Genomic DNA, 26,829 nt, shown 5'->3' with positions numbered 1-26,829 from the left:
ATGGCAGGGGCTGGAATTCGATGGGCATTGAGTTCCCTCCCAACCCAAACCATTCCTCAGCAGGAAAGTGATTAAAAGGATCCCTAGAACTGGAGTTAGAAATGAAGAAAATGGATTCCAGCACACATCACCTTCCTCTTTATTCAGTGTAATCAGTACAGAGCTTCCAGGTTAAAACTTAACCCCTGGCAAGTGGCAGCAACACTTTCTGCTGAGGGACTGAAAATCTCTGCTTGGTTTGGGATCAAGGCTGGTGGAAGGATGTGTGTGTTACACTCAGGTCACTGGTACAAGAAGAAGCCCAGTGAAGTATTTGTTAAAAATATAACAAGTGGTGGTACTGTAATGCTTCTCTTCAAATCCACAGTCTATAGAATTGGCATGTTCCTTATGCACAAATATGTTACAGTCTGGATGGGGAATGCACAAGGAACAAGATGAGAGAAGAGACTGAGCATAAACATGTCAAAAACAAGTAGAAAACATAGGTCTATTAAGATACTGAATAGAAAACTGCATCCTTAAAGGAAATAATATCAATGCCTATTTCAATACATCACCAAGAAAAGGTATTATCTAGAAATCCTTGTTCTGAGCTAGTTTCTGATATTACAAATCCAGTGGTTCTTACACACCAGGAAAACTTTCCCAGGAAAGAGTTGCATGCATCCAACCCTGCCAGAGCTGGTGCTGAGGCAGGTGCTAACACAGCAGCCTGGGGGTGCACAGGTACCCCCAGAGCAGGGCAGAGTGTTCTGGGGAGGAACAGGCTGGGTGTCACCCCAGAAAGTGCCTTCCCAGCAGATACAGGGCACGGGCACAGCTGGTGGGGTGGGCACCTTGTAACAACAAGGAGCAATGAGGTCAGACCAGGGTAGAAAAGCTCAAAGGTAACAGTTTTACAACCTGGAGGAGACAGGAAATACATTAAATGATAGCAACATAAAAATGCTTCAGGTTGCAGTGAGAATTTACAGGCAGAGGATACAGCAGAACACAGCCCACTACTGATGCACAGCAGAGCTTGGTGCATCACAGCTGCACCATCAAATGACACAAACACATTGTCAGATCCACTACCATGGGTACTCTTCCTCTCTCAACACATTCCAGGGTAGCAGATTGTGTTCCAGACACCCTCTGTGGGCTTCCTGTTCATAGAATTTACATCTTTTGCATTTAAAGTCACTTTTCATTGATCCCCAGAGGGACCAACGGGAGAAAACACGATGAGGTCACTGAATACTTCAGCTGCTGCAAACTTCTGGGCTTTAGTCTTGACTGGAGTGAAGGGGAGCTCAGCATCCAGCACTGGCTGTGGGAGGAGCCAGAGAGTGGAGTCAGGGCTGGAGGAACACTTAAACCACAGAGCACCAAAGGACTCTGTGTTCCCCAAAAGTTTTACAAGCTTATTTCCCAGGCATAAAATAAAAAGTGATTACATGTGGTCCGTGCTGAAGACAGACACTCCTTACTCAAGTCAGTAATCCATATTTTAAAGAGGATTTTTCACAAGAAAACCTACCCCAAATTCTATTAATTGTATTAAATGTGAAAGCTTTTGCACACCTTTTCCCTGCTGAATGTTACTTCCAGCTCTAAATGCTGAGGTGATTAAAAGAGATTTGGGTAGACTTAAATTCCAGGAAGAAAAAAAAAGGCTGTTAATGAATATCTACAAGGAAATTTGTAAGAAATACAACTTAAAGGCTCGATCTGACAAGAATCAGACATTGTCCTGCTACAAATGTCTTGATTCATCCTACACTCATCATGTGCAATAAGGAACACCAGTGTGAGCCCAGCAAGGAGACAGCTGGAATGTGGTTTGTGTTTAAAGCTACACCAATTGGCTTGATAACATCTTTAAGAGTTTAATTTCCTTTGTGCAGTAAATGAGTCTGCAGCAAAGGTGAACAGTCCTGCACCATGCAGCTTGCCTTAGTCAAATCAACTTGAAGGTCAGCTTACCATATCAAAAGGATTTCTGTCAATGAGTGTCAAATCACTGCATGGAACACCTGAAAAATAAGAATATAATTTTAAAAAAAAGTTAGTCTGATGCTGCCAAAGCTGAAAAAACAGTATTGTTCCCTGTATTTATTAAAAGAAGAAATCCAAACTCTAAAGAGTATTTATTTCTTTATATTAGCTTTCTCTTTCACATATCCCTCAGAAACTGTTCAGAGAAATCCAAGGGCACTGTTTGCTCATGTGCAACTTGTGTTTAAGTCACACCAGCTAAGGGAGGCTTTTCTAACAGCACCAAGAAATCAATCTGATTTTAAAGAGTAATATTCAGATTATTATCAATGTTTAGGATAACAGAAGGCCCCAGCCATGCCACCCCTGCAGCCCTGAGAGAAGCACCTGGCTGATGGATTTGTGGCTCTCCAGACTGAGCAGAGTTTGTCTCCTTGTCTGGGCTGCACATGATGATGTCTTGTCCCTGCTCTGCAGCAGACAGTTCCATCTCTTCCATGCCATCCCCTGCTCTTGAGTCACTGCTAGAATCTCCCAGGACCTGAAAAACAGGGATTTGCTCTGTGCCCAGCCATGTCCTTGTTATGTCAGACCAAGCCCACACATCTCACCTACAGATCTTATGGACAATTCAGGAGAGATTAATTTAACTGCAGGCACTGAGCAAGGCACAGGCAGGCCAAGGCTCAGGGTTAAGGCTGTGACTCACATCCCAAATGCCCTCCAAAGCCTGAAAATCCCTCTGACAGTATAAGGGAAGTTACTCCACAGGAAAGAAGGTTTTGAACTTCAAGAGTTATCTGGTGACTTTTGCTCCAGAAAAACCCATCAGCAACACTGAAAGGTTTCCCCAGAGAGTAAAATCACCAACACTCCTTTTAATAGAGAAAGGATGTAGTAAAAGCCATAAGAAAAAATTAGTAACCAGGATTAAAAAAAAAATATATATGTAGGGGGATGGGAGGGGAAATGACTGCTGCAGTCATGCACAGATCCAAGCAGCAACAAATAAAATTTATAGACTCCATTTCCAATGAAAGTTCCTAAAGGATGATTGACTCCAAAGCACTGACTTTCACTGGTAGCACAGCATCATCTGAATTAGAGGCCACATTCCTGCTTTTTGAAGGCCACTCAAACACAGGCAATGTCACCAAGTCTTCAGACATTTCAGGACATGGATTTCTGACTCTTGGATTAGTTCTTTTAACTAATTAAGGAGATTAAGAGCCCAATGCTGTGCTGTGGAGGATGCTCTGAGGACTGAGTGCTGTTGCTTTTAGTCAGGGTCCATAAATGCATTTAATGCATAATTATGCACATAATGCATTATTATATTACATTATTATTGTATTACATATATCACATAATGCATTATTATACTTTAAATGCATTTTTAAAATCCCCACCAGAAAACAGGAGGTGGTGAACATTGCTTCTCCAAGTGACAAGTGTCCCCCTGGAGCAGCCAGGACCCCCAAAATACAGCTCTAAAGAGCAAGACAAGGCCCCCAAACTGCAGCAGTCTCCACCTTTGTCCACCCAGAGGTAAAAAGCACTGCCCTGAGGAATACACAAGATTTCTAAGTGAGGATTTGATCAGAAATCCAAGGGGCTGGGGTCAAATCAAAAGAATTTTTCCTTTGCTAGTAAAAACAGAGTATTTAAAGCACATCCATGAACAATGCATGACTTACCTTATTTCCCTCTGCTGTGCCAGCAGCCAGACACATTTCTTCTGCAACAACAGAAATGCTGGAAGGAAAACCAAAACATTTTCAGTCTTCTCAATCACCTTCATCAATCACCTTCTGACTTGTCCAGCTAATGTTACAATTTGTTCTGCAGTTTTGCTGCCTTGGTTGGCACTGCTGAGCTACATCAAATTCAAACTTCCTGGGCAAACAAACTTCTACCCCAGCAGCAAAATTAAATTTGAGCAAAGCTCTTAATATTTGCTTAAGGGAAGGAAAAGTCACAAGCACTTGGCAAACTTTATCACTGCCAAATGGAAAGGTAACATTTAATGGGTTTTAACATCATGTCTTTCAGTTCCAACTCTAAAATGATTTGCACAAGGTTAATTAAAAGCTGCTTTAACATGCCTACCTCTGTTCAAGACTTTCAGGGAGTTTATCCAGTGGGGGAGATTGTTCAGTGGGAAGTTGGTCCATTTTCAGACTCTGGACTGGGTGGGAGCCTTTGAGGGCTGATGGGGTTTGTTTTGCAGATGCATCCTCAGGGTTGCAGAGAGGAGAAGAAAGCAGAGATCTAATGGATGATCTTTGATTTGCCAGTTTTCCAGGGGTCCTTGGAAGCAAACCTGGAAAATGTGTTTCATATTTCATTCCTACAGCAGTTTCCAGAAGCTGAAATGAACTGATCACATTATGATTCTAACCAGAGACATAATTGTTTTCTGCTTGCTGAATCATCTTATACAAATATTAGATGGAAATCTTACATACACTTGCAAAGAGAAATTGAAATGATTAACTTCCATCTTTCAAATGAGGCCATTTTAATAGAGTTTAAAAGACACAGATTCAGAACTGATGCTCAGAACAGATTCTCTGCTGGAGTTGGCTTAAACCCAGTGGTGCTCAAAGCTTTTCAGAAGTTCCCCCCTACTTACAAGAGGCACATGAAAAAAATTTTTAGTTTTGCCATAAGAGAGATCTGCACCCAAAAAAGAGAATTTAAAATCAAATTATGAACTAGAAATGTGAGAGAAGCAGAAGTACTGGAAATACTGGCTGCATATAGATGTCAATAAGATAAAATGCTGGAGATGAAGTTATATTTTGAGCACCTGTTAAAAAACCTGAACTATTAAACAGCTTTTATAGCAAACTGGATTATGTTACAATCTTGTTAACCATGAGCACAGATTATGAGTGGACTTTATTTGCAGCTTTGAAGACAGCACTGCAAGAGGTTTAATTAAAAAATAGAAATCCCAATTCCTGTCCTGCAATTAGAGGATGTGAGCTGGCATTGACTTTGATGAAAGGGCTCATCAGCTGAATCTGGGCATGCTCAGATTAGAATTTCATTATTAAATTTATGCTGGAAAAACATGAACCAGCTAGTTCACCTCTGCCTAAGCAGGGATTTCATGCTGCCATAACCACTCAAATCAGCACATTCATGTACCCCAGTTTACTTTGGAGCCCTGATGTAATCAGTCACTAGGTGAAACAGTGTGTCCAGTCCTGGAGCTGCAGCCAGAACAAACAGCACAATTCCTCTCCTCAGTGAAATGGATTAAACCCTCTTTGGTACTTTCAGATCACAGAAATCACGATTAACCTTCACCTACCTGAAAAGTTTTTCACAGGGCTTTCAATCCTGAAAAATCCTGCTTCAAAAACCACTTTCTCTGTCTCTGGCAGCCTCTCCTGCTGGGCACCTTCAGCATCTCCCCCCTGCTTCATTCTGTCCCTCATGGCTGCTTTGACAGAAGCCAGACGGCTCCGGGCAGCAGCTCTGGCAGCAGCTTCCAGCTTGGCCTTGGGCATTCCACCTGGCACTGCCTTTTTCTGGAATGAAAGGAACCTGGGTCACACCTGGAAATTCTGCACAGGAGCAATTGCACATGAACCTCTGCACAGGTGCTGCTGCCACAGACACAGCAAGGAGCAAAAGGAGGCTCAGGGGGGACCTTGTGGCTCTGCACAGCTCCTGCCACGAGGGGACAACCAGGGGGGATTCAGGCTCTGCTCCCAGGAACAGGAGCAATGAAGCTGGAAAAATTTGTACCAGAGGAGGTTTGGATATCATGATTGGATATCAGGAAAAATACTTTCACTGAAAGGGTTGTCCAGCCCTGGCACAGCTGCCCAGGGAAGGGTGGAGTCCCCATCCCTGGAGGGATTTAAAGCCATGAGATGTGGCCCTTGGGGACAGGTGGTGGTGGCAGCATTGACAGTGCTGGAGGAAAGGTTAAATTTGGGGACTTTTCCAACCTCAACAACTGGGGACAGGTGGTGGTGGCAGCATTGACAGTGCTGGAGGAAGGGTTAAATGTGGGGACTTTTCCAACCTCAACAATTCTACAATTTTATGCATCAAGGCCTCTGCCCATCCCCAGCATTTCTTGGGCTGCCATCCAGCTGTTAAGGTAAGTCTGTGATGACAACATCAATAATTTTTTTTCAAATGAATCTGCAGTTCAAAAATCCTCAGTATAACTTTTTTTCCCAATAAATTCAGTAAGATTTTGGAAGCACTAGGATGCAGGGACTCCTAGTGGCAAGGACACAGTGTAACCACAGAACAGACTCCAGGCAGTCAGTGAAGCCTCTCATGGCATTCAGTTTTCCAAGGGAAGTTTTGTTTTGTACCACCTGAAGAGTTCTGGCATTTATGGGCAGTTCCCACAGACCACATTCCCTCTGTTTTCCCATGCCTGGAGTTTCTTATCCACCTTCATCTCAATTTTATGATTAGTTAAGCAGTCTCAAAGAACTTGGAGTTTAGGCAATGCAAATACAACTTGATATTCAGAAGCAATTATATATTTGAAACCAAAGAATAGATAAACCAACTCACATTACAGCTTATTTTGCAATAAGCACTAACTTATTTTGGAGACTGTCAGATCCATTTGTGCTTAGAGAAGCAGCAGTTTAAAGCCACCCATGGTGTTGGCTTAATGGGACACCATTACAATGGAGCACTGCTCAAAACTGGCAGTCACTCCCAAATTCCTGGGTGGTTTACTTCCCACTTATGTCAGTGGCCCAGATAAATTGTTTTACATCTGAAGAGTAAGTTAATTTCCTAAATTTAAGAGATTTTTCTTACTGGCATAGAATCCAATGACTCCAAAAATTACATTGTTAATTTTTAGTTCTAATCTTAGCAGCCAAAAGAGGCAACTAGGACTGAACCCACCAAATAATACAAGAGAGGTGGGGGAGAAGGGTGCACCCTGAGAGGAATTTCACTTAATATTCAATATATCTAAAGAAGCCATGCAAGATGTGCTTTAGGGGTATTCATACCTTGACAACTGCCTTGCTTGGGACATCAAGTGGCTGCCACTCATTGTCTTGAAGCTTCACCAGATTATCAAACTTTTTATTCACATCTTCAATCTGTTGGTCACATTGGAGGAAAGCAAAAGAATACATTGTAAAATAACCTTTATTCAAACAAGCACAGTCTTCCATCCTGCAGGAAACATCTCTCAAATACTTCTGAAGAAGGAGATCAAACTTTTATACTTTCTGCAAAGAAGTCAAAACCTGTGACTAGGACCATAACAAATCCAACTCTGCACTTAATTTAATTACTTACAAACTCCTTTGTTGAGTGCTGATTTACAAATACTGTTGAGAGCTCTTTTGATAATTCAGATTATATTTCATTCTGAAACTAAAGAAAGCATCAACAGAGGAACAGAGATGAAGGTTTTCTGTCACAGACATCTTTTCATGAAAAATCCTTTCCTTAGGATTTTTCCTCCTGAGAAGCTGAGAGGCCTCAGGAACAAAATGTAACCAATGGTTATCTGCTGCTGTGGAATGCAACAGGTGCAGCTGGGGTTGGTCTCATGTGGTTGTTTCTAATTAATGGCCAATCACAGCCCAGCTGGCTCAGACATAGAGACTGAGCCACAAACCTTTGTCATCATTCTTTCTTTCCCTTTCTGTTCTTAGCCAGCCTTCTGATGAAACCTTTTCTTCTATTCTTTTAGAACAGTTTTAATGTAATATATATCATAAAATAATAAATCAAGCCTTCTGAAACATGGAGTCAGATCCTCATCTCTTCCCTCATCCCAAGACCCCTGTGAACACAGTCACAGTTTTCTACCACCTAAGCTCAGCCCTAAACAGAGTTATTGTCATTTCTGCATTATTCTCATACTGAAGCATGGAACCCCTACTTTTCAGGTGAGCTTCAGGAATTGTCCAAAAACTGGGAGGTAGACATTGTGACTGTATCCTCACTCCAAAAGAGAATAAAATTTGGCCAAACATATTTATTCCAGAGACAGACAAGGCACACAGCCCAAAAACAACACACAACAGAAGAACTGGTCCATGAATTATAACTCATGGTATCCCAACTGCAACAATTCACTGTCACAATGTGTTAAAACAAGAACCTGCATTTTTTACATTAAAGATAAAAAATATAACAAAAAAAATTTCAATACTTGGTTCATAAATAACTCCATCAGTTTTATCCTACTCAGTTAACAAACAAGTACATACCTGAAAATTAACCATATCCCAAAATCCATCCAGGTCTGTACACGTTGTTTCTTTTTCACCTCGTTTAAATTCACAATTATCAACCAATCCTTCAAACTGTTTGAACCTTTCTCCTATGAGCAGCCTTGTCTGACCAACTGTGGTGCGAATCAGGTCTTTAGCTGGTAGCAAGAAGAAGAAAAATACAGGATATCTTAGATAAATAAGTGTTTGAGGAGTCTGGAATTTGTTGTCCCACCTATTGCAAATCTGCAATTCAATTCAGTGGAGCTTCCTGTCCACTGAAATGCTCTGAAGTTGCTTCTTTCAAAGAAAATTCTCTCTCTCAATTCTTAAAGATAAGCATTGCTGGAGTCATCTGTATTTTCCCAGATAAGGGAAATTCCACATTAAAAACTAATCTTATTTTTAAAAATCAGCTTGGGTAAAGTTCCTACATTTAAATACTGACTAGCAATAGAACAACTATTTTGATGAGCACTGTGTTCACTTTATCAATCACCATCACTGCAAATGCCACACAAATTTTAGGACCAGGAGACTTGGGGCAGATCCAACTCTAAACTTTCTTTAGTACACCTTTGCAGATTTTTTTTTGCTATTTTGCAAACAACACATACATATCACATATCCTTCTCTCTGTCCCATTCAACTCCCAGAGCCCTTCTGGTGCCTGCTGCAGCTCACTCTTACCATCCTCTGCAATGTCCAGCTCAAGGTTTCCTTCCCACTGCAGGCACTGAGACAGCAGCCGCTCTGTCTCAGCCCGAAGAACGTTTCTGAAAATACAAAGAGAGAGAAAAAATAAGGATTTGGAGCATTTCCTGACTTGTGGGGCATGTTAGTGGTTACTATCCTTTTGCTCTCAGAGAATCCACAGCCTCTGAGCTGGAGATTAGATTGTTTTATTTTGCTGAGTGGCTGAAGTGCAATTTCTTTTCTGCTTTGATCCTTATGATCTTTAGGACAAGGTGTTGGTCTCCAGAATTTTACTTTCCTTGCACTTAGGTGCAAGGAAAACAGGTACAAAAGGTACCTTTTGTACCTTAAGGTATAAAAAAGAAAGCAGGAATGTCTGCCTGCTCAAGTCACAGCTGACACCATTAAATTAAGCTGATCTTTAGAAAAAGTCTTGTTTTTCTTATTAACAATCTTCAAATGGACATCAGGGAAGTGAAACAAGTGAAGGCAAACCTGAAATAGGGCACATCATGCTCCTGCTCTCTTGTATCATCTGACTTCACTGCAAGTGCTGTTGAGGCAGGAGTTGTTTTGTTTGATCTCTGAATGGAAGTTCTCTCATCTGATTCACCTGCTGAAAAGCATGAAAGGAATTTGTTCAGAATCTGGTGATAATTAAAAGCATCAGCATAAACTAAATGTGAATTTCCTACCTCCTCCTTTCAAACTTGTGGTCATTTGCTGTTCTTGAATGCCTTTAACAGAAGGTGAAGGCTGACTTTTTAAATTTGGCTTTTTAGTTTCACTGGATTTTTCAAATATTTTGCTGAAAACAAACAAAAGTACATTTAGTCAAGACACATTGAGAAAGTGACATCAAATATGGCCAATTTCACAGAAATGCACAGTTTAGAAGGCAAACCCCCACACAACACTAGAGAACTCAAATAAATAAATCAGTGCAGATAGACACAGGGCAGAGTCTTTGACAGCTGCTCCTCAAGCATGGACAGAACAATGGATTATATCCATTTCTGCTGTTGTGTTGAGTCCACATTTAAGCAAAGACAGAAATCATGAGGGATCAGGTGTTGTAACACCACAACACTTTGTTAAAGAGTGAATCTTTCTATAGAAAAATGATTTTTTGCAACCCCACAGAGGTTCACTTGCATTTCAGGTCCCATTAGAAGGAAGACTCTTACACTGGAGATTTTGAAAAATTCCAGACAGCACTGGGTGTCAAAAAAGCATTTGCCCTTGAAGGAGACATGGGTGTCACAGTGTAGGTTGCCAATCCACTCAGAGGCTGAAACACAAAGTTTTGAGGTGCAAAGGAGCGTGTTCTGGGTCTCCTTGGAGAAAAATTGTTGTTTTCCACTGAGGTTTGTTCTTGCTGAGGTTCTACTGGCATTGAGTGCTTGGAATCAGCTGCAGAACTTTTCAGCTCTGGTTCCACTCCAGCATTTGTCTCCACTTCATGTTTAGAAGAAATTATCTGTAACAGCATAGACAGAGAAATCAAATCAATCATGTGTTTGCAATAGGGCTGAATTATAACATGAGTGTCTGACAGCCACCAGGAAGGGAACAGTTTAAGGTAAATCAGCTCCTAAACCAGCACACCTGGACAGAAGTGATGAGTTACCAACAAGCCCAACCATTTTTGACACCTGCAAATCATTCCAGAGCCAGAAGTTAACACTTCACTACAAAGAATGCAACAATCCACTCCAGGGGCTAAAGCAGAACACCTTACCAACCAAAACAATAATTAAAATTGACAAATGCCTGCTCCCACTGCTAGAAATAAAAGCTTTAAGGTGATAAAATCCTCAAGAGCAGAATTACTGGTTCCAAATCCAACTAGGACTGTTGAATAACCATAGTTTGTGCACATACTCCAATCCAAAGACTGAAAAACAAGCTGCAATAGGCTGAGGAATGCAACCCAAGTGCAGTTAGCACCACAGAATGCCATTAAAAGAGGAGAAAAAAATTAAACAATAATTCCCATTCTTATGAGATGAGTGACCAGATGGTCACACAGAACACAGTTCTGAGATACCTAATTGAGATTGTTAGCTCAAGCCAGCCAGAAAAACTTTGGGTGGTTTTCAAGAAAACATGCATCTTCAACCCACTGAAAGTCTTGTTATACTTCAGTCACCTCTGCTAGGAATGTAAACCTTGAATTTTGCTTTTAGGCAACCTTTCCAAATGAGCTGCCTGTGGTTACCAACTGGCAGGGACTCCTGCCTGTGAAGAGGTGCTTGTCCAAGGAACAGAAAAGTGCTCTCACCTCCTGTTTGGCTGTGATTGCACAATCTCAAACACTCTAAAGCACAGCTCAGTTACAGGAACAAGGTGGAGATGGGAGGTGTGAGAGGGAAGGGTGGAGCAAAAGAAGGAAAAAATCATGGAGAGCTCTTGCACAGAAATGCATAAAAAATTCTGGAAGTGATGACACCAAGAACCACAATGAGTGCTTTCAGCTGTAATCATGCAGAGAATAATGTTCTACTTTGCAGAGAACAGCATTTCCAGCTTTATTTTTTGGTGGTTCAAAACCTAAAATTTAGGTTTTTATTAAAACCCTAGATGTTAAAATGTGTTTATTTCTTAGCTTCTAGAGTCTCATATTGTTACCTGAGCAGGAAAAGGATCCATTCAGAACACACTTCAAAAATGTACAGCTGCTTGATTAAACCAGCAAAGTATTTTTTTTTGACTAGTTAAAACATCAGACATGTCATGCAAGAACTTCTTGTCTATTTTAAATCATTGTCCAGATCCCGATTAGCAATCACATCATTCATCAGCCATGTCCATATCCATGGTGGGGTTCTTGGGGTTGGCCTGTGAAGGGCCAGGAGTTGGACTGGGATGATCCTTGTGGTCTCCTCCAAGTCACAGTATTCTGAGATTCTATAGGAGCACTAAATTTGATCTTAATTTTTAGAATATGGCAGTATAAATACATACAGCTCCTTCCCAAATTCTAGCTTATTACTGAATTTACTGCTTTTATGTTTGAGCACTTCAGCTACAATGACACAGTTATTGGATCTCAAATGAGTTTTACTGCTTTTCTATTTCAACTATTACATGACCTACCTTTATGGGTTCAGGTTTGACTGCTTTCTTCTGCTTTCCTACTGTGTTTGCTGCCTTTCTCTGTGGCTGGTTACCTACAAAAAGAGACACTTCCAGAGGTCAAAAAGGCATCTGATTCATGTAATCTTTCACCAGAACACTGCCAGAAAAATCCAGTTGCTAAAGATAGGGATAGACTGTTTTATTTCTTGGGTGGGAGGTGGCTACAGGGAAGAATTAGCATTGCAAAAGTTCATTCAAAAGAAAGCCTAGCCTAGGATTTAACAGACTAGTAACAGATGTATCAGCAAGAAAACAGATTCATAAAGCCATCAATCTTTAGATCTTGCCACACAATAAAAATAAAAGTCACCTTATTTCCTAAAAGGTTAGAGAGAGAGTGTCAAGCCAATTTGAGTTTAGATTTTTAATTTCTATGTGGCATAGGAATTCTGTTGGTGGACTGAATTCCAGTAAACAGGCAAACACAAAGAGAAATCATCTCTTCCAGATATGTTCCTGCTTACATATTTAATAATTATATGGCCATAAACAGCCAAAGTGCCAATCTCTACCAGTGCTGGCTTTGTTCTTTGAGTTTGTAACTACCATGAGGACAGGGATGCTCCCCACTGATGGATTTTGTGGGAAGTGTTGGTTTCCACATGTTGATGTAGAGCTCCAGACAGGAGTCTGGGTGATCCAGCATCTAGGCCTTTTCTTAGATGATAATTTGGCATGATTTAAATGCAGTCTAAGGTACAGCTGAGCTACACAGCTCTGCCTCACTTACCAGCAGCAGCAGCAGTTGGTTTCAACACCTGCCTGGCTGCAGAGGCAGCTGCTCTGGTGACTCTCACACTTGGGGCTGGCTGGGCTGCAGTCTGCAGCACTGCAAGAGAGATTAATCCCAGAGATTCCAAGTTTAACAAGGAGCTGCACTCAAGGAATAACTGAAAGTTTCCATTTTGTAGAAATCAGAGAAATGCACCAGCAGTTATCAGTTGCATGGCTTTGCCAGAATGAACAGGGTTGGGTCAGTTCAGGGCACAGCTTGGCCCTGGCATCCAGGCAATGCACTGAGGGATCCTGGCTGGAGGTGGTTTTACTGCACAGGTCCATCTGTGTGTTTGATGCCATGCACAAACTCCCTTTTCATAACATTAATAATTACTCCTTTATCATTACATTAATAAGGAATGCTCCCCACTGCTCCCTGCAAGCAGAGTCAAGGCCCTCCCTATTTTACAGATGAAGTTTTTTAGATTAATATCTTTGCCATGGTTATTTGCACAGCTAGAAGCTAAAGCAAACCATTGGTGTAACAAAGTGATGCCCTGGCCATTATATGAAAGATTTCCAAGGTCAGAATTTAATGCAATCTAACAAAGTACTCTTAAGACTAATTTGCTCTGAAATATTTTATAAAACATGACAAGTTCATGCACTGTATCACCCATCATCATCATCATTTTCATCTCTGTATTTTAGCACTGTTTCTAACAGGTTTTTAAAATGACAGCACTTTCCTGCACAAATTTCATGGGAGCTCTTTATTCCATTTCCTGCCTGTCTGAAATCCCCACTTGGTTACTGTTAATGCTATTCCTGTCTTTATTGTCAAGCTGTGATTCTGTACAAGCTAGAATGAAAAGTTGGGGAAAAAAAATCACTGGGTAAATAACTACAACATTGGATTCATCAAACATTCACTTCCCAAACATTTTTATATGGGTGTTTCAAAGAATCCCAGAATGGTTTGGGTTGGAAGGGACCTTAAGGATCACCTCATTCCAACCTCCCTGCCATGGTTAGGGAAGTTTAAGTACATATAATGTATATCCTTGATTCAGTACAAAAGAAATAACCAATTTTAGAAAGAAATAATCAGTGGATGACCGTTTTGCAAGAATTAAACATTTTAATTGTTATATCAAACACTAATAACACATCTTTTCAGTATTCACCAAGGGCACTACTGAAATTAAATAAAGGTCTGCAGCTTGCTGATTTGATTAGATTAATGATGTGAAAGTCATTTCACTCTGAATTACTGAATATCTTGCATTAACATCAACATTCCACATGACTTGGTTGTATCCACTTAAGGATCTCACCGAGCTATGAAGAAGAGTTTCTGATCCAAGGCATTCAAATCCCTTAAAGGTGGCACAGGTTGTTTATTTTTAATCTCTATTTTCTTAAGAAATACCTGTGATTGTGGCACAGAGTGACAGATACAGAAGGCACTTGCTCTTTTCTAACAGCAGTCACTACCTGTGATATTCTTCCTGAGGCAAACAGGAACCTCTGTCAGCTCCAGGAGCTGAGGCATCTGGCAGTTGTGCAATTTGCCTACTGACCTGTTTCTTTTCCCTCTCCCAGGGGGAATAATCAGTAACCAGGACTGTCAGGACCCTGCATTCCATTTCCCCCAGCCTATGGAGGCAAGAGGCTCATGTGAGCCCTGGAGCCACACACTTGATAATCTGCCAGCTGCTGCCCTTGGTAGGAATGGCCATCTTAAAATCTCCTCCTTCCTCCCTACGCCCAAAAATGTGCTGTGGATCTTCTCCCCAAAAACACCTTTCAGGTTCAGCTGTATTTCCATACCTTTCTCTTTTTCAGCCACTTTGGCTGTACTCATCTGTTTATGTCCTGCCTGTGTAGAGCGTACACTCTGCCCGTGGGCACTGACCTAGGAGAAAAAAAAAACAGTTTTTTTGTGAAGTATCAGATTTCCAGAAAATCAGCAGCCCAATTTCTTTCCTCATCTATCTATTCTAGATTACAGTGAAGAAAAAAGTCAAATAATTTGGCACAGGGGGCTTTAAAAAGTAGAGAGACATTAAGGATAACTTAAAATAGATTGGTTTAGGGATATGTTATTGTGCATTATCCAACTAGTTAATAAATTGTCAGAAAAAGAGCGAAGAAAAATATTTAACCAACAGTTTAAATATCTTGAAAAACTTGATTGACAAACCGATCCAGAAAACCTGGGCTCTTTTCTGCTTGCATTGATCTAATCAAACTTGTAAAGATACTACCCTGAGTCTGAAATTTCATCCCTTTCTCTAAATTTATTCACTGAAGTTATAGATATATATATATATAAAAAACAAACCGTAGAGGACTTAGGTGCAGTTGGTATCATGGTTCTTCCTTCTTGGATCTTGGCTTTTGACCGAGTAATCCTTCCAGAGAAAGCAGGAGCTGCCTGGAAACATCCCCAAGGAAATGAGAGTTAATAAACTCCTTCTTCCCTTTGTCACTGAGAGAATGAGCAAGGAGCATAAATGTGAAAAACAACATGTCTGTGCAAAATGGGTCAAGTGTGAAAGCTTTCAAAGCTGAGTTGACTAAATATGAACAAGTTACTGGTTCTAAAATAACACAGCTCTTTCATTTGTGGATGAATCATTCCAATTTTTGAACTGAACATAGTCACAAAGACAAAAATCCACATATCATTAGTACTATTTCCAGCTTTGTTTAGAAAAGAGAATGAGCCAAATTACTCCCTTATCATAACATTAATAAAGCATTTGCAAAATAAGCACTTTATTTGAAATAACACACACATCTTGCACAAAAATATCAATTTAAACGGCGTACACAGATGCAATTAACTTAGATATGAAATATTCTCATTGTTACCTTCTCTCTTGGCTTTGCTACTGCAGTTTCCTCAGCAGCAAGGAACCCAGGTGCAGCTGGTCTGTAGAGCCCAACCTTGAACACCCCTTTCCTGGCTCTCTCCCTCTGCTCCTGCAGTTTGCGAAGCTCCTTCTCCTCCTTGTAGCGCTGCAGCATCTCCCTACGCTCGTTCATCCTCTTGGTGCCTGCACCTGGGGCTGCCTCTGCAGCAAACATGCAACAAAGATGGCTTAGAAAATCATAAAGATGGTTTTGGAGCCAACAAGAAGTCAGAAATTTCCAATAAACTCTGCCAAGCTGGAAGAGGAACTGACTGGAATCTCTAAGTTGTTTTAACCCTTCCCACTAAAAGGGAATTCAATGGTAAATTTCAGCTTACAAATAGAATTCCCCAAATATCCACCTGAGGATTACTAGAAACTCACTCCCATTCCACAGGCTTGCAAGGTCACTGGTTCTTCTTATTTGGTTTATTTGTACCAATTTCTCTATTCAAACACTTGCAACGTCATTGAAAACTCAGCTTTAGATACCAAAGTCTGACTCAGGCTGAGAATAAATGAGGCAGAAGTTATATGAAAGAATAAAACCTTAAGATGTTGGTTAACTTGAATTATGTCTACCTGAAACATTAATATCCACTTAAAGTTGAAATTTATTAAAGATAATCAAGACAAATTTATTAGATTTCATATTTGATACTATTACATACAATAATCTCCACTCCAACAATCAGTTGGAATTAAGATTATACACCAACAGTCTTCAAAAAATTACTATCTTCCAATAATCTTCTGCTATCAAAATACTAAAGGTAAAAGTATTTCTAAAAACTTGTTAACATTTTTAAATATTAACTTAATTTCTTAGACCACAGGCATCCAGGAGAGCCAGGGGGCAGAATTCAGCATATATGTAAGCTCTATTTTCTGAGAGGAACATAAGTTGACAAAAACTAGCTATTTTCAAAATACAACCATATAATGCATTTATCCATTAATAATTTTATCTATAAAATTGCCCATTGTTAAGCACACTTTAGGTACATGACAGGCATGTGTATCAGATGGTATTTTAGATTGGAGTTTTTCACACCTTAAAGGACAAAGGCATTTCTATTGAATATTAATAAGAAAATGCATTCTTCCTTTAGCTGCTGCAGACAAATCAGAGTAAAGCTTCATTCACACCACTGGAGCAGTGAGGGAGGTACAGCTGTATTAAGAATTTATTGTCTTGATTTTTAACACTTGGAAAGGCTGATAGGGTTTTAAATCTTCAACTATTTTGTCAAATTAAAATGTTGACTTTCTGTGATAATGCTACTAAACCTACTTACAATTTTTAACACTTAAAAAAAAAAGGTCTATAGCAATTCTTTACTTACTCTGTTTCACATTGGAGTTCTCTTGAGAGCACAAGTCCCTGGTTTCCTTGAGCTCAGAAATTCCCCTGTCCTTGGAGAGCTGAACATTGACATCTGCCAGCCCCAGCTGCCGGCCCTTTTCGAAGAGCTTGTGCCTGTTCTCCTTCTGAAGGATGGATTTCCTGCGGGCAATCTTGGTCCTGAGGGCTTCTGTGCTCAAATCCTTCTTGTATCTACTGGCAAACTGGGAAGTAGCAGCCATCCTGATGACCTTAGACAACAAGTACAGGGATTAGGAAAACACTGTCATGATTTGTTTTCCATTTTTGGTAAAGTTTGTTAATGTTATATGAGCAAAGCCCTGAATTCTTTATTTCTGTACATGACCAGAGAAAACTCAAATCACAATTTCAGTAACGACTCTTTCAGCAATTTCTCATTATTTTTATTCATTCCAGGGACCAGTTTGGGTGTTGAGTGTCACCAAGTCTGGCACAGAATTAGGAGGGGACACTGCCCCCATGTCTGGGATTGGCTGGGCTGCTTTCTCCACAGCTGTTTTCCACATTAAGGAGATGAGCAAGTAAATGACAGGGCTGTAGGACAATACTTGGAAGCAACATTCCATTTAGATTAGACCTAGCTGATAGCAAGGAATTTTGCCATCAGAACCAGGATGTTTCCAGGATGCAACTGCAATAAAGAGTGGTTATTTCAAGCAGAATTTTCCCCATCTTTTTTAACTTGAGGAAGCCTTAAGCCAACTGTCAGCTGGTTTGCACTTGCTGTGCTAACAGTACCTAAAGGGGCTCCAGGAGAGGTGCAGAAGGTCTGGAATGACAGAACAAGGGGAATGGAAGTAAACAGACAAAGGGCAGGGTAAGATGGGATATTGGGAAGAAATTCTTCTCTGTGAGGGTGGTGAGACCCTGGCACAGGGTGCCCAGAGAAGCTGTGGCTGCCCCTGGATCCCTGGAAGTGTTTAAGGGCAGGGTGGATGGGGTTTGGAGCACTCTGGGACAGTGGGAGTTGTCCCTGCCCCTGGCAGGGGATGGGAACAAGATGGGCTTTAAGGTCCCTTCCTACCTAAACCTTTCTGGGATTCTGTTATCCCCTACATCCCCACTGAAACCTGGCTTGTCAAAGGTTTTCCACCTCAGCCATGACACATCTCCCACCACTTACAGAAAACAGCTTTACAGTAAGCAGGGTGACAGAGCTAAACTATGTGACAGTGTTCATAGGGGTCTTGAGATGAGGGAAGAGACGAGGATCTGACTCCATGTTTCAGAGGGCTTGATTTATTATTTTGTGGTATATATTACATTAAAACTAAAAGAATAGAATAGAATAAAAAAAGAATAGAAGAAAAGGTTTCATCAGAAGGCTAGCTAAGAATAGAATCTGAAAGAATCATAACAAAAGCTTCTGTCTCAGACAGAGAGTCCAAGCCAGCTGGGCTGTGATTGGCTTTAATTAGAAACAACCACATGAGACCAATCCCAGATGCACCTGTTGCATTCCACAGCAGCAGATAATCATTGATTACATTTTGTTTCTGAGGCCTCTCAGCCTCTCAGGAGGAAAAATCCTAAGGAAAGGATTTTTCATAAAACATGTCTGCAACAAAACTAAACACCCAACAGTTATTAATTCATTGGTAATTGAGTCATTTACTGAGGCTCTCCATTTCAGGACAGCATGCTCTGGTCAAACTGAAGGAACCATCAGTGAAGTGAGCTGAACAGCCCTGACAATGTTTGAACAGGATTTCTTAAAGTCCAGCCCCTTCCCACCTATGTGCCACCAAAAGCCAAAAACTCAACCAGCAGTCTAGCTGGAAAACCCAAATGTTACAAGAAAAAAAAGCAGCAAAATAGCAATAATGCAGAAATAAAGTGGATTTATCTATGGGAAAAGCAGTCAAGGAGAGAAGCTGAGCTGTTGGAAGAAGGAATACAGCCCAAGCCTGTTCAGATACCATCAGTGGCAGCTCCCTGTGCTCCACTCCATGGAAGTGTTCATGGAGAGGGGAACTTGCACAGCACCAACAGCACCTGCACAACCTCCTGGAATTGCTTAGAACAGAAACCAAAAATTGCTTGGACAGAAACCAAAATCAGTGCATTGTGCTCCTTTTTTTTTCAGGAGAGAAAAACATTCAGTAGAAGTTAAAGAGCAAAGGGGAATAAAAAACTCAAAACTCCAATCAGGGGCTGGATCTCCTGCACACAGTGCTGGAAGAGCTGCTCCACACCAGCACCACCTGAATTGTGAATATCTTGGGCTTCACCCTGCATCTTGCATTCCAGCTTTCAGAAACTGATTAAAAATGCCAGTTAATGATGAGTGCAAAGAACTCCACTGCAGTTCACAGGTCGTATTTGCCCTGCTTTACATTTAAGTGATTAAGGGAGGTTAATTAATGAGCATCTCCAATAATCATATTTGAACTGATCCTGCTAGTAATTACAGAATTAGTCATTACAGAATTGTTAGTAATTACATGGCATTACAGAAAGCCATAAAGAACACAATGGGAATACATCTCTACTATCTGTGTCCTAGAAGCAGCAGGCTTTTGAGCCCAGTGGATGCTAAATATTCCTCAAAGCTAAAGTTTAGTCTCTACACTCATGCTTTTTAGGACAAAGTTCCTAAATTTACTCTTAACCATGTTCTTTAAGTACAGCAAGGTCACCAGTGATATCTGTGGGCTCATTAAAAATGGATATCATGCTCAATATCCCAAAGATGTGTTCAAAAGAAAAATACCTGTCTCCTCTTCTTCCCAGATTACTGTTCCCGTGGAGTATCTTGTCCAAACAGGAGCCTAGAAGATTAATTGGTATTTAAATTGACATAAACTCAAGTAAAAACTATTAGCAAGAAAGGGACAGAGGGCTTACACAAAGGATGTGTAACTGGCTAACATATAGTACCAAAAATTAAAGCTGATTGTTAATTTTGATAAATAGCAGCGAAGGAAAAGAGACACTTTTCACCAACAACAAGAACCAAAGAGCAGTGTGAGCATGAAAACATTTAGGTGCTCTTTTAGGCTGAATAGTGAGAAAATAGAGCAGGACACGACCATTAGCAAGAAAAGAACAGAGGGCTTGTGACTCCTTGTGACAAAGGATGTGTGACTGGCTAACGTACAGTATCAAAAATTAAAGCTGACCATTTCTTTTGATACATAACAACAAAGAAAAGGAGACACTTTTGACCAACAACAAGAACCAAAGAGCAACACGAACATGAAAACATTATAGGCTGACCAGCGAGAAAGCGGAGCAGGCAGAGCAAGCATCACTACTTTTAAAGCAATGTCCTGGGTTGACTATATGATGCTTTTATCCCAAATCGTCTCGTTCTGTTTTATGCTAAATAATCACTTTTGCACCTTTAAGACGTGTTCCAGAGAGTGAAGGGGGGGACAGAAGAAGCGCGCAATTTGTTTTCACACACTGCACCCACTCCTCCGCATCCCTGCTCCTGACTGTGCTGTCTGCGGATAGACAGCAGGACAGAGCTCTCTTTTTGCTTTTAGTTAGTTTAGCTAGCTGAAGCAAAAAAGCTCCCTAGACTGTAGTTGTTTCCCTTTTTCTTTAGACCTCTTGAAACCGGCTCTGGCCTGAACAGCCAGGGGAGCACCGGCAGCTGCACCTCTAACCCGCCGGGCCGGGCCTGGCCCGAGACATTTCCAGCACCGGAGGGACTGAGCAGAGACTGAGTGAGCTCAGCTGCGGCCCGGGGAGTTTTCTCAGTCTGTCATCCCTTTTAGAGCAGCAAAGAGTTTTATTGTTTAAGGTACATTGTTTAATAAACAGGTTTTTTTCCACTTTTCTCCAAAAAAGTAGTTTCTCCCGGACCGGTTAAGGGGAGGGGCCGATTGAACCTGTTTACCTACAAAAACCCCTTTAAAAATCCTCTCCCAAATTTGCCCTGAACCAAAACAAATACAAGCGGGTAGAGACTGACTAAAACCTGAACTCAACGGTTCCAAGCCGGGCCCCGGGGCGGGCTGTGGGCCCAGCCCAGACCCGGCCGTGCGGGGCCAGCCCAGGACCGTCCCCGCCAGCGCCTCCGGTTGCTCCCACTGCAACTCAGCGAAGAAGCACCGCTGCCAGCCCACCGCCAGGCGAGACTCCCAGGCCGGGACCCTTACGGAGCACACTGCCGGGGAGTCACGGTGCCTCTGACCCCTCAAAGCCCCTCCAGGCTCCCAAACCCCGCCGCGGGACCCCCGGTGCCCCCGGGCCCGCCATTACCTGCCCCGGGCCCGCGCGCTGCGCAGCCCCCTCCACGCGCCGGCCCGCCTGGCTTTCAAATCTCACCCGCCAACGCTCATTGGCCAGCGCAGACCGCCCGCTCTCATTGGCTTCAGTGCGGACGGTGATTGACAGCGCCGGAACCCCACAGCGGGCCGCTTATTGGCGGCCCCATGGCCATTCTTAATTTCCATTGGCTGCTCGGGGAAATTCCCTGCCCGCACTTGCTGCTCATTGGCTGGCGGAGTGAGGGAGGTGAAGCCGCTGAGGGCGTGGCTTGCGCTTGGCGTCCCGTGGGGGCGCCAAGATGGCGGCGGGGGTCGCCTGTGCCTGAGGGGCGCCTGTGTCCGCGGGTTACCTGGCTTCGGTTTGGGTCTGCAAAGCCCTCACTGCCACCGCGACTCAGGGACAGTGATGAGCCCTCCCACCACGCGCAGAATCCCAGAGCGGACAGAGCTGGAAAGGACGGCAGTGGCTCGTCTGGTCCAATCTCCCTGCTGTAGCAAGGACGTCCCAGAGCACAGTATTGTGCCCAGATGGCTCTGGAATGTCCCCAGTGAGGGAGGCTCCACACCCTCTCTGGTCTCTGCTCAGGGCTCAGTCACTGCACAGAGAAGTTCTTCCTCAGGTTCAGGTGGAACTGGTGGGCATCAGCTCCTGCTCGTTGCTCTGGTGCCATTGCTGGGCCCCTGGAGCAGAGCCTGCTCTGTCTCTGAGCCCTCCCTGCAGGCAGGGACAGACAAGGATCGGGTCCCTTCTGAAGGGGTCCAGCCCCAGCTCCCTCAGCCTTTCCTGGGCTCCAGTCTCGCTGTCGTCCTCCCCTGCATCCGCTGCAGGAGCTCCACGTCTCTCCTGAACCGAGGAGCCCCCAAGGTTTGTGTCCCCACCTGAACACCCTCATTGTGCCACCTCCTGAGGAGCCGAGCCCGGGTCTTCACACGTCTGAAAGGACCATAAACACATAATTAAAGTGGTTTTTATTAACAACCCTTTGTTCCCTGCCATGCCCGCATCGCACCAACCCCGCTGTTTGCCGGGGTGAATTGCGTTTAACAATTCTCAGCTACTGGAGAGTTCTGTGTTTGCTTCTAAGCGGTAACCTGGGAAATTCAAATGCTGACGGGGGAACCATCCGCTTGGTGGCACTGCAAAAATGGGGACGACGCTTGGAGAAAAAGAAAAAAAAGTCTTTGGAAACGGGAAACTGCTGAATAGCAGGAGCGTGGTCAGCGGCAGCAGCCTGAAAATGCGGGATCCCCTCTGGCATTACAGAAATATATCAGTAATTTTGTATATAAAGGCGATTTTAAGACAGCAATAAATGGATTAAGCACCACAGTAAGAGCACAGAGCTGTTCCCCACGGCAAGGATCAGAGTGAGTGGCTCTGGGCATCCCAGATTGGAGCACTCGGGGAAAAGTTGCCCCATTTCTGCACAGACTGACAAAGGTTACAGCAAAGGTCACAAATATTGACCATCCAGCCTAATCCTACAGTCATTTATTTGATAGAGATAATAAAAGACCAGCATGGAGGTTATTGAGTGCTGCCAAAGTGATGGTTTGAAGAAGATCCAATTAAACAGAACCACAGGAGCTCAGATCTGTGGGGTGTACAGAGTCCAATCCAATGCAGTCCTCGGCATTTGCTGATTTTTTTTTTTTACTCCACTTTTTCTCCTATGGAATTTGAGGACATCAGCAATTCCACCTTATATCAGGATATAGTCCAGTGATGTGAGCCATGCTGAAACACAAGTTTTAGGGAGAAAGTGAGCTTAGGAGTGTCATTTCAACCAAAAATTGGAGTTTTTTTCTTACTGCATACCTGAATATGCTGAAACAGGACTTATTTGTTCCTTGAAGCATCTGGACTGGCACCTTTGCTCATTTCCACTCTCATGGGTGTCCATACAGGATTTGGGAAACTTTGCTACAGCCTGGGCTTAATCTCAGGAGCTCAAGTAACACCAGGAGTGATAACACAGCCGTGGGCCCTTGAGGAACCTGAGTACCTGCCCTGGGTTTGCTGTGCACCTCTGCAGGTGTCACCTGAGCCAGGTAGGTTACAGCCAGCATGGGTTTCCTTAAAGTGCTGCACAGACACCTTCCACTGACAGTATTTAGGTCACCACAAGGGCCTCAGTGTGTTTGAATAGTGCCAAGATTTTAAAGTGTTGCAATATCACTTAAGATGAAACACTCAAATCAGGTGTTTTCCAGCCAAATTCCTGATTGCTACTGATTTTATTGTGCTAAGAGAAATAAACATATTAACATTTCATAGAAATAAACAAGGGATAAATAAACAAGCCATGCCTGAAAGGTTAAACTCCTTGTTCTCATACAGACCTGATGATTTTATGATAATATTCCACTTTAGCCATAGAGCTTTGAGAACCAATTTGAATTTCTTTATTTCTTGGCAATATAACTGTCATTGTCCCATACACTTGGTACTGAGGAGATCATTATGTGGCAATCTGCTAACTTGCTCTTTCTGCTCTTCATTCCTTCACATGGAATATTGTTCTTTGTGAAGGTGATTCTCCCCACCCTGGCACAAATCAAGTGCAATATGGAGTGTGTAGGGAAAAATTTATCTTCAAATTTAGCCCTGAAATAATTACATTTTCTTATCATGTTTTTGGTGAGAGTACAGGTAAATGGAGTTATAAAGCTGTACCCCACAGCCACTTGCCTGCAGACAAAGAAAATCCTCTGTAGGCAAAATAAGACACTGCAGAGGGCACAGGTTGCCAAATTCAATTGATAACCTCTCAATCAGGGATTGAACAGCAAATTCATTTTCATGCATTGGCTGCTCTTCCCACTTCTGCTCAGGCTTTTCACCTGAAGTGGTCGCTGGTTAAAAACCAGAACAAATTGTGGGAGCTGAAAATAGAAGTGAAATTCCTGGTTTTGAGCAGCTAGGGAACACAGTTCAGCCTCTTGCTCTGTTCTGTGTGGTTTAGTTTGCTCTGCAGCCCATTTTTACCAGGGATGGGAGGAAGCCACCCCCAGTGCCTCAGCCTGTCACCTCCTGGGAGAGGTCATGGTCCAAACAGGTCGAGAGAGATGTTGGGACTCTCACCTGGATGAGCCTGGAGAGTGTCTTCCCTTTCCTGGCTATTTCTCCAGCACCCAGATCAGCACATACAACAAATAACATCAAATACAACCTTGACACCCATGGTGTTCAACAGAAATTGTTATTGCTCCAGTCCTTCAAAGAGCTCTGCCAGACTCCTAAACCCCAACGTGGGCCTGGCATCCTGAGCTGATGGAAACACCTCCACTGGCTCTGCAAAGGTGTTGAGTTTGCTGGGGTTCCCAGGATGAGGTGAGAGATGAGAATTTGACTCTATGTTCTTAGAAGACTGATTTATTATTATATTATATTATATTATATTATATTATATTATATTATATTATATTATATTATATTATATTATATTATATTATATTATATTATATTATATTATATTATATTACATTATTTATATATACTAAAACTACACTAAATAGAGATGGATATAGACAGAAGGCTTAACAAGAATGAATAATAAAAATTCATGCCTGACTCTTCAGAGTCTGACACACAGCTGATGGTGATTGGTCATTAAGTTAAAACAGTTCATATGTTTGGATAAACAATCCCCAGATTACATTTTGGAGTAGCAAACACAGGAGAAGCTGAGGCTTCTCAGCTTCCCAGGAGAAAATCCTGGTGAAGGGATTTTTCAGAAATTGTAACAATGACACAAAGTGATCTAACACAGCCCTCATTTGATGTTTCCTTCTCCCTGCTTCCAGGTGGGAGTTTCCACTTGCCCTTGGGAAGTGTCTCTCTCTGGACTATAAATAGAAGGACAAGGTACCTGACTCTGGAGATTCTATTGCACTCTGGCAGCTGATACCCAAAAGCTGGATGTTGTAGCACATTTAGAAGCTCCCAGCTTTCACAAAAATGCAAACTAGCAATGTCAGCATGCAAAGTGCACTTGGGAACACAGCCTGAGTGGTTTTATCTCAGCATATCTGTACATCCTCTGTTATTTACGGGGTGTTTACACCAAATGTTCCCTGCTGCTACAGATTTCACTCACAAACCTGCTCCAGCTCTGCAGGTGAAAGCATCCTCAGCTGGCTTCTTTCCTCAAAGCCCAAGGCCATGTTCTTAAGGATATCACACTTCTTTCCAAACAGACTTAACCCTTCTTAGTTTTCTTCTAGAGGCAAAGAGGGGAGTGGGAATTAACCCCAGAAGAAATGCTGGATTCGACCATAAGCCAACCATAAGCTGAGACCAAACTTTTTATTTGTTTCCAGAGACTTTGAGTGGGTTGCTTTGGGGAAATTGTGTTTTTTTATCTCCTTGAGCAAAAGCAGATGAATAAACACTTAGTGGGGTGGGATTAGATGAAGTCTCAGCTGTAGGAAGTAGGTTTCTGAGTTAGGCCAAGACCATTACATTTTCCTCTGAAAAGAGCATCCTTTTCCCTACTTGCACAATAATTCCAGTAGGTTTTTTTTTGTTGTTGTTGTTTGTTTGTTTGTTTTTTGTTTTGTTTGGGTTTTTTTTTTTAATTTTGGTAGAAAACCTGTATCTCTTTTTGGCATGTGCCTCCTTTGTGTCTCCATTGCCCAGGGGCAGAACACCTCCAGTGGAAGCTGATGGAGCTGCTGGAGTTGTGCTTCATGGTTAAAATGAATACAGCCAGTAAGGGACAGTTTCTTCTCTTGGTTTAGGGAGTACAACACAAGCTGTGAGGAGTATGACTGCTCATCAAGATGGAAACAATAAAAGAGCTGTAAGGACTTGGTTAATCCTCTTTGCTCTGACAGAGTTAAACTTCTCCAGGTCTCTGATAAGATAGGACTTGTTTTCTTTATCTATTTTTTTTTTAATGTTCAAGGCTACTGAAATGCAGGAGGGCCAGATGGCCATTTAAGCTAAACAATGTGCAAAATCTTTCTTATATTATCACTAAGTGCCCCGAGGGGGTGGGAGGAGAAAGGTTGTTTAATCATTAGAAGTCACTTAGCAGCAAATGGCAGTTCACTGTCTTTATCAATTTACAACAAAAGATTGGGGCCATATCTTTGTGAGGCCTTTCCTAATATGACAGGGCACATATTTCATTCCCCTTTAAGTCACCTGGGGATATCTTGCATCTCTGCATGTCACCCAACTGTGGGGCCATGCTAGTAAAAAGGTTTTTTTTCCATATGCACTTGGTCCTATACCAAAATACAGAATTTTCCCCTGGAACACAGGAAACTACTGTGTCAGCAGCAGCTAAATCCCCTTGTTGTTCTGTGGTTTGTTACACTTCAGAGGAGAAAGTACTGGATGGGTGAGAACAGTAGGGTCTGTTTTCTGTCCTGTCCTCATCTAATGTTTGACCTTCAGTAACTCATCTCACCTCTGTCTTCCCTCCCACCCTCGATTTGTATTTCACAGTCAACAGGGGCTGCAGAGACTTTGGGAGGTTCATCTCAGCCATCCGAGGCACCATGGAAATGTGATCCTGGGCCTT

At 42.2% G+C, this 26,829-nt stretch overlaps 1 protein-coding gene across 1 annotated transcript; it reads right to left on the bottom strand.

The window, feature by feature from the left end:
* Nucleotides 1–121: 121 nt before the first annotated feature.
* On the bottom strand, nucleotides 122–21,353 carry DLGAP5 (DLG associated protein 5). Its single transcript, XM_077180854.1, has 20 exons — nucleotides 21,288–21,353; nucleotides 19,789–19,846; nucleotides 17,035–17,284; nucleotides 15,648–15,850; nucleotides 15,115–15,207; nucleotides 14,601–14,685; nucleotides 12,781–12,879; nucleotides 12,009–12,082; nucleotides 10,097–10,389; nucleotides 9,605–9,717; nucleotides 9,405–9,525; nucleotides 8,904–8,989; nucleotides 8,211–8,371; nucleotides 6,993–7,085; nucleotides 5,306–5,525; nucleotides 4,093–4,306; nucleotides 3,681–3,738; nucleotides 2,371–2,524; nucleotides 1,972–2,021; nucleotides 122–1,315 (listed from the first exon to the last, which is right to left on the bottom strand). Exons 3-20 carry the CDS (start codon nucleotides 17,273–17,275, stop codon nucleotides 1,193–1,195), a joined length of 2,481 nt encoding a protein of 826 aa, XP_077036969.1. The 5' UTR covers nucleotides 17,276–17,284; nucleotides 19,789–19,846; nucleotides 21,288–21,353; the 3' UTR covers nucleotides 122–1,192.
* Nucleotides 21,354–26,829: the final 5,476 nt, after the last annotated feature.

This window comes from Agelaius phoeniceus, chromosome 6 (genome assembly GCF_051311805.1).
Source record: "Agelaius phoeniceus isolate bAgePho1 chromosome 6, bAgePho1.hap1, whole genome shotgun sequence".
In the NCBI taxonomy this organism is placed as follows: domain Eukaryota; kingdom Metazoa; phylum Chordata; class Aves; order Passeriformes; family Icteridae; genus Agelaius; species Agelaius phoeniceus.
This window is presented reverse-complemented; position numbering and strand designations above follow the sequence as displayed.